Source organism: Phalaenopsis equestris, unplaced genomic scaffold (assembly GCF_001263595.1).
Source record: "Phalaenopsis equestris unplaced genomic scaffold, ASM126359v1 Scaffold000002, whole genome shotgun sequence".
Taxonomy (NCBI): Eukaryota; Viridiplantae; Streptophyta; class Magnoliopsida; order Asparagales; family Orchidaceae; genus Phalaenopsis; species Phalaenopsis equestris.
Genome location: NW_018164444.1, coordinates 65,839,477 through 65,847,632, shown reverse-complemented (window position 1 = coordinate 65,847,632; position 8,156 = coordinate 65,839,477). Strand labels below are relative to the sequence as shown.

Here is an 8,156-nt window from a genome sequence, read left to right as displayed (position 1 = left end):
ATATATGTATATACATATATATATATGTATATACATATATACATATATATACATATATATACATATATATATACATATATATACATATATATATACATATATATACATATATATATACATATATATACATATATATATACATATATATACATATATATATACATATATATACATGGCTACCATGAGAAAGAAGTTTTGTTTTGGGATCGCATGTGAGGTGAGAAAGAAGTTTTGTTTTGGGATCGCATGTGAGGCAGGGAGAAATTTGAGGAAACTAGTAAATATTTTGGGATAAAAAAAATGTTTCAAATGAATAGTAGAGGTGAAAGAGAGCTCTTGCATGGCACGAACATAAGGAAAGAAGAGGACTTTTAAAATATAGAAAAGTTTAGGAAGCCTTTTGATGTATGTCATTATGGTTTTTTCTTTTATTGGCTCGGCTTGCCAGAAGTTCTATTCCTTCATTGTTGATTCCTTTCGCAGCAATCTCTCGTTGTCTTTCCAGCATACGCGACTGAGTGCAAAGGCGATCGATCAGAAGAAGCCGGCGAGCCAAAGTTTCGTGAGATTTTTGAGCAGCGCGATCCAAATGAACAGGTAGGCGTGAAGAATTTATGGTCTCTATACGCTAGCGAACCCGTCGTTGCTTCCAGCTTATGAGTAGGGCAGGCGAGGATTTCCGGCAAGAAAGGTGCTTAAAACCTCAATGAACTCAAAGAGAACAACGAACAAATTTGAAAACTTATGAATGAACCCAAAGAACTCAAAGAGATTGCTAAAAGAAAAAGAAGATTTCTAAAAAAATGAGAAAAACAAGTTAAATCAAGATGAGTAATTGTGTTTCTAAGTTCTAGTAATATTTCTTGCTTTTAAATAATTCTTGATTAAAGTCATTTAGTTTTATGTCTTATATCAATAAAATTAAATCATATATGATTCTTCATATTGTTAATCGTGAAATACACATTTTGTTAAATAATGTTGTCTTAATAGTTGCATAATAGTATGTTTTAGTAAAATAGTTCCAAACCTCAATGAACTCAAAAGAGAACAATGAACATATTTGAAAACTTATGAATGGCTTTAAATCCAGCCACCAACTTCGGAGAGCTTCATAAATGCCAATGCGTTCAAGTGAATGCATGTTTATATGAGTTGATAACCCCCTTTGGTGAGTTGATTATAAGGTGTTTGTAGTGTCTTGAGGATCAAACAATAGGGAACAACAATGATGGCTACACAAGCTACAATGACTATGATTGATACTTCCTAGTAGCATTAATGTAATATTAATGGGCTTGGTGCACAATGAAGCTTTAGAATTTGAGGAATTGAAGTCGAGGTACCACATTAAAAGCAATGGTTGGTCAAAGTGATCGTGATATAGTACCTCGATTGACATTTGGGGGAATTGTTAAAAATGGTGATCCTTGAAAAATGTAAATTACTGATCACTTGGCGTATTACGTGAGTATTGGCGAGCTTAGGAAGCCAAAATGATCACATAGAAGCAATTAATGAATAACAATAATCCACTTGAGATATTGATTTTTAGAACTTGATAATCAATTTTATCTTTAATTAGGTGTAAGATTTACTAGATTTGATGAGATTCAACATTTAATAACCTTGATTAAAACATTGAAGGCTTGCCTCATAATATGTAAAGTTTCAACTAACACAGATGTAAATGATGTTTTTAATGTGAGAAAATAGTTTTGAGTTATTAAATACTTGAGGTTGACTGAGCGACCCTTCACAAGAAAGCAAATCATTTAGAATCAACCAATCATTTGGCCTACAAGCTAAACCCTTGTCGACTCATTCGAGGATTGGTCAGCTTGATTAGAATCAACCAACACATCATGGTGTTGGCCCAGCATGCTTGGGGATGATGGACACAATTTTAGTGATAGCCCACATGTATTCATGTTGGTTGTAATTTGTGTAGGTGGGTCAAGCAAAACCAACGAGGTTATATGGGTGGCTCAGCTGAACAGAATTCGTTCAAGCATAAAAAAGTAAAAGTTGTCTAGGTGGGTTGTGCAGACTAGGCAAACAATTGACAGCTAGGTTATAGCAAATTGATTGTGTTGATCTAAATGACCGAGCTAGCTATGCACAAACTAGAGTATTACTGTGTCAATCAAGTGCGTATGAGGTAATTTGACCAAGTTTGAGATGACTTTTGCTGAAAAAAATAATCATTTCAAAGTAAAAAGACACCACTCGATTTGATTTCAATTCCAAAACAACTAAGGAAATTTATTAACAGACATGCCAACAATGTTCCAAAATGTGCACGTAAGCGCATAAGAATGGGTTTATATCAACAATACTCGAGAATAATATTAAGCACATTTTTACAATGGATTTATCCAAGGCCCTGCATAAAAATAAATAATGATAAAAACAAAACCTAGAAGCTAATAAACTAGAATAACATCTTTAGAATGCTGCTTACCAGAAAGATCCGCTGAAGTTGTGAAACCTTACTTGCAAATTTGACCTTCTGCTGTGTCTGTTTAGCAGCATTATTGCAATGAGGACATTTCATGTAAACAGGCAAGGCTCTTGTTAAAAGAGAAAATGCAGAACTGCCATCATCGAGTCTAACATGGGAAAGCTTTTCTTCAAATTGATGAACAGACTCAGGAAGCATGGAGAAGCCCTGGACAGACTGGATATTTTCCATTCCCTCCCTAGAAAACATTGTGAAGCTTTCGTGATTTTGACCACCATTAGCTGACACGGGCTCATTAACTTTGCTGTTTTTCTTCAAGTTAATCACAGAAGCAGTTTTCCCAGATGAATAATGATCCTGCATCTCATACACTCCAATCTTAGTTACAGGATTTTTTCCTTCAGAAACATTGATAGAAGAAAGCTGTTTAGGATCCACTGAATATGAAGAATCCAGGTCATTCAGATGCTCTGTGGATAATAGAAAGCGATGACCATAAGAACACTCATGCTCAAAGCCAACATATACAGTAGATTGCTTTGAAGAACTGGTTCTGTTTGTATCCCCACTACTAGATATTTCCACTGGAACCATGTTTGTTCCAATTTGTAAATATGGGTTAACACTGGTTTGGTGATTGGTTTCAGGTTTTATTGAGAATTGTAAAGCAGAAACATGCTCAGGTCCCTGGGATGCCTGGCGATCATCAATTACATTTTTTGTACCATCATTTTGTTTGTTTACTCCCGATGACCTGGTGCCTGGATCTGTAACATCTTTTGAATATTTTCTCTGCTTAAGAGCAAGCGGTTTCGAATCAGCAATTGCTGTACCTGCAACAACCTCAGCAAAAGGCTTCTTCATGGTGAAAGATGGAAGACCTTTACCAAAACTGATGCTTGTTACATTGGATGACACAATCTCTGATGTTTTTCTCTGGCTTTCTGATAAGGCCTGAACTTCATCGTGAAATTTAGTTTCAGTGGGCTTCTTTTTTCCTTCATTCCTGGGAGGCATGACTTCTGGCCCGGGTTTCAAAGTTACTATAGAGCTTTTTCCAGTCACTCCAAGGGGAAAGCTATTTGTTTCGGCTTTTTTATCAGTTGAAATTGTCCACTTCATCAAAAACTTCTGGTAAGAACAAAATCCAGTTTGAAGTAAACCTTTGGAAGGTTCATAATATCCTGCTCCTCCAATACGCCATAAACTCCAATGAGTGGGAGGAAGTGGTCCTTCACCGGCTAAATTTGAGAAAGAGAGGCTAGGAAGGAGATTTTCACAACTGTTGAAATGATTAAAGGTTATATTTGCTCTTTCAAAATCAAAAGGATCATTGCGCAGACGTCTTGAACGTCCACAAGCACAAGCATGAAGAAAAACATAACCACTTGAATGCTGAAATACGGAATCTTCCTTAGACGAATTACTGTTATTTACATCATGCCGGCGGTGCATGCAAGGCTTTCCAGTCAAGCTGACAGCATCACAAAGTTGTCTCCCTGCTTCCCAGATTGATGTACATTCATCTGCAAGTTTTTTTGTAAACATTCTTATGGCTGGTCCTTTAACCATTGAATTAAAAGCAAACAAAGCATTCTCCAAGTGAGTGTTGTGCATTGAAGTTGGATAGTAAGCAGGAAGATCTTTTAGATAAATGTCCTTGGCAGCTGGAAGAGCTCTTTTGCACCAAGATACTGAAAACTTCATGTTCATATCCTTACTGCTCTCCAGGCAAGATATAGAATCTTCAACAGCATGCCAATCACGTGTCTCTGTTGTACTTCGTTGGACAGTTAATCCTGATGCATTTGCTATGTCATCCGCTATGCCATGACCTAAGAAGAGCAATGCTTCAAGGATATGATTAGTGGATTTTAGCCAGCTTTCCATACTAGGTAACTCAGGAGCACTCCCTAATTTACCAGCAGCTGCTGATGCTGCAGCGGCGGGGGGCGGTACACCAACACCAGCAACAGAGCCACTATTCACATTACTTGGCAATCCACCTCTCCCTCTTAGCATATCAGCCTGTCTTAAGATGAAATCCTTTACTGATTGAATATCCTCATTGTGTAAATTCTCACAATGATTTTCAAGCATAAGTACATCCACTTTGTCCTTGGAATTTAAAGCTTCTTCTACTAGACTAGTAATAAAGTTCAAGGGTTCGCCTCTTTGATTCGCTGAGCCGTCTAAAAGAGCAACAACCTTTGATGCATCGAGTAAGAACAAAGGGAGGGAATTAGCACTCCCAACTCCCCTTGATCCACTATGAAAGTGGTCGGTCCCAGCAAGAACTCTGCATTTTTTTATCAAAAATCGAATCTGTGCCTCCAGAGATGACTGCAGTCTCTTTCTGAAACTACCTTCAGCTTTACTAGCAGGGCGTGCAAGCATTACCAATGAACCTGATCCTTTGACTGCCAAGTTTTGCCTATAAGCATCAGTCAGATCATCCACATTGGCCATGGCATTGGAAGCATCAGTGAAGTCATCTTCAAAAACAAAGAGAACAACAGGAATACACAGGCCAGGAAGCATGGATGGATGTGAACCGTTGCCTGACATGAGAGAAATTGCCGAAGCATGTCGGCTTGAAGAACCTCCCCTTCTAGTAGGGGGTGAAACCGAAGAGCCTCCCACAACATTAGGCTGGGAAATGGCTAAAGATTGTTTAGACGAAGCTAATGGTGCGATTTGGGATTTCAAGAATGGGATAAGAGCATGCTTTGCAGCTTGCAACGTTCGAAACTTCTTTAAGATTTGTACGTCAAATCGCAAACCCTCATGGACGAACACAATCACATGACAAACCTGGTTTTTGTTGAGGTTATAGAAAAACGTTTATATTGATAGAGGAGCGGAGAAATAGAAGGAGAAAACAACTCACGGAGAACATGAGGAGCATATATCGGAGATCTTCGGCCTCGCATTCCTCCAAAACCGAAGCGGCGCCCTCGTCCGGCCCCTCCGATGTCGAAGAAGAAAGAAGAAGCAGCCTCGAAGGAGAAGAAGGGGAGAAATGAAGAAATACCATCCCTGTCTCCGGCTGATGGTGGTATCCGACCCTCCGGCAATTGAGCAAGCCCGTCGAAGAGGCGTGGAGATCCTTCTCGAGGCCGCCGGAGCCAAATACGTTATCGTCGAGGAGGCGATTGATGAGATGGGCGAGGTCAGTAGATGGTTTGCTGCCGAGAAACCCAACGACGACGACGCCGATCGGGGATGAGGAAACGGAGGAAGTTGAAGGAGCAGAAGAGGAAGATGAAGAAGGGTTAGGGTTGAGATTCTGAGGTGGAGGGTTGGAAGAGGGGATGGAATGCAGCGGTGAAGGGGAGGCAGCGATGGGAGCGACGGCTGGTAAGGTTGTCGCCGGAAGAGGTGGGCGGATTAGGACTCGCAGGGGAGACGAGGAGCTGGGATGCTCCATGGCTACGGTGGAGAGACTCCACTGAGACGTGGTCGGAGCCTTGGTGGAGCACTTGTTCGATGTTGAGTTAAAATTACAAAAATTGTTAGCTTACAATTTGAAAAAATAAATAAATAAAATAATAAATAAACAAAGAAAATGAGTAAAACTAGCATATAAATGTCAAAATAAAAGTTCATGTCCCAAATCCCACATTCTAGATTGTTGTGGTTACAATTAAGGGTAACTTAAAGAGCAGTTTTAATGAAAAAAAAAAATTGCGGTTATTATTTTTTAAGTTTAACTGTAGCTTGAAAGTTGTCACTGCACCTAGCTAGGAGTAATATGAAAACGCAGATTTCAGCGATACTTTTTTGAAAAAACTATCAAGAATATATTTACTCAAATAGCAAAATCGCTCGCTCTGCCGCCCAAAACAGACCATAAGTTTGACATCAAAAGTGTGGTTAAAATGTAGAGGATAGAAAGAAGTCTATAACTCACAATAGAACTTAAAAATGTATTAAAAGTTGATTGAAATAACTTTTTCTTATTAGTTTAAAAAATAAGATTTTTTTATACTAATTATTAAAAATATTAAATATAATATTTTAATTACTCAAATTTTATTTATAACATTTTAACCATCTTTTATTACAGTATCCTCTTTTACCCACCAGTGAAGGCATTGAGTGACACTTTTGGGTGGTTAAAATAATTTATTTAAAGTTTGCAACATTAATATGTTATATTCAATATTTTAGGAGAAAACTTTAAAAATATATATTTATTCAATATATTTTTTCAAAATTTTTTGTTTAGCATTTTTTAAAATAAATCAACTTATTTTTTCAAAATATTCAAAATAATTTGTAAATATTTAAAAGGTTTTTAAAAAATAGCTAAGTGGTTGTTTAGATTTTTTTTTTTTATTTTGTTTATATTTTGATTTTAAACAAAATATGATTAATAGGTTTAAATAAAGTAGCATTTTCTTAAATTACTTAAAAGCATCTAAAATTTATTTTAAGTATTTAAAAAATATATGCTTTGTTAAAAAAAATATTCAAATTATACTAAGCAAATATATTCTTGAAAATAAGAAAAGATAATAACAATAAAAAAATGTAATCCCAAACAAACCCTAAACTTCTCTTAACATATCAAACAAGTCTTATTTTAATTCAAAACATAAGCAAATAAAATAAAAACAATGAATGAAAAAAAAAAGTGCTCCCTAACACTGCCTTAATTATGGTGTAAAACCTAATTGTCTTATTAATTCCCCACTTTTAAAGTTCTTAATATTATATAGTTCATCTTTTATTGTTAGTTAATAGCTTAGACTTTCAATCAAGAAATTTTATATTGAAAATCTTACATATGTGGTGCATGAGTTTGTAATATATATATATATATATATATATATATAGTGAAAAGCTCAATAACTGATTTTATTGAAACAGAAAAGATACATAAAGGCTGTATGAGAGGGCCCAGTAGAGGCACCTTACCCATACTAACCAAGTACATTATTACCCCAACAAAAGATACATATAGACTCAAAAAACTTAAAACATGCAGAAAACAAGTAGCTAGGGATGATCTAGTTTAGTTCTGCCTCTTCCTCTGGTTTTAAGAGCGGAGTCATATAACAAACTTTGAAGCATCGTGTTATTGTCAAGAGTAACCAATGTATCATCTATTAAGTTTCCAAGTTGGAGTGTGCCCCAACCTTCTTCTTCTGTCGGAAAGTGTAAACTTGTCATTCTTCATCTGAGGACTGGCTCATGTGATCATCGGTTTGATTAGATATTAGAACCACAGTAAAAGGAAAGACAGTCATTGCCACAGTGATAATTTCCAGTGTCTGTGAAGTGTGAATTGTCACCTCTGCATCTAATGCTTTCTGAATAAGAGCTGTGGGGCTATCCCGACTTTCGGTCTGAACATTATCTCTGATATTATGGTCAGAAGAAGGGTTCTTAGGGGCAGACACAATTTTCTGTCATATGATGATTCCTCCCTCAGGTTGGTTGTCATTAGTTTTGTTGGGAGCGCGTTCAAGCATGTGATGTGCACTAACATCATGTTCCTATTTTTGACTATTGGTTCTCAACTGTGGGTGCAATCTGAAATATTTCTCTCACGGGTGTTCAAATATCTTGCAGTGTTTGCAGTAGTAAGATTTTTGTTCCGTAATGATTATTTGCCAATAACCATTGTAAGCAGAGCCAAGTCAGACTTCTTTTACATCTGTATAAATATATATATATATATATA

General features: G+C 36.5%; 1 protein-coding gene across 5 annotated transcripts in view; it reads right to left on the bottom strand.

Annotated features, from left to right (window-relative positions):
• LOC110022581 overlaps positions 1 to 5,962 on the bottom strand; it is a 22,597-nt gene extending 16,635 nt beyond the window's left edge. For all 5 annotated transcript variants that reach the window (XM_020721615.1, XM_020721630.1, XM_020721637.1 and 2 more), the window contains exons 1-2: positions 5,355 to 5,962; positions 2,465 to 5,278 (exon numbers count right to left, since the gene is read on the bottom strand). In XM_020721615.1, coding sequence (XP_020577274.1) covers positions 2,465 to 5,278; positions 5,355 to 5,894 — 3,354 coding nt within the window. In that variant the 5' untranslated portion in view covers positions 5,895 to 5,962. The remainder of the gene's footprint in view (positions 1 to 2,464; positions 5,279 to 5,354) is intronic.
• Between the last annotated feature and the right edge of the window lie 2,194 nt (positions 5,963 to 8,156).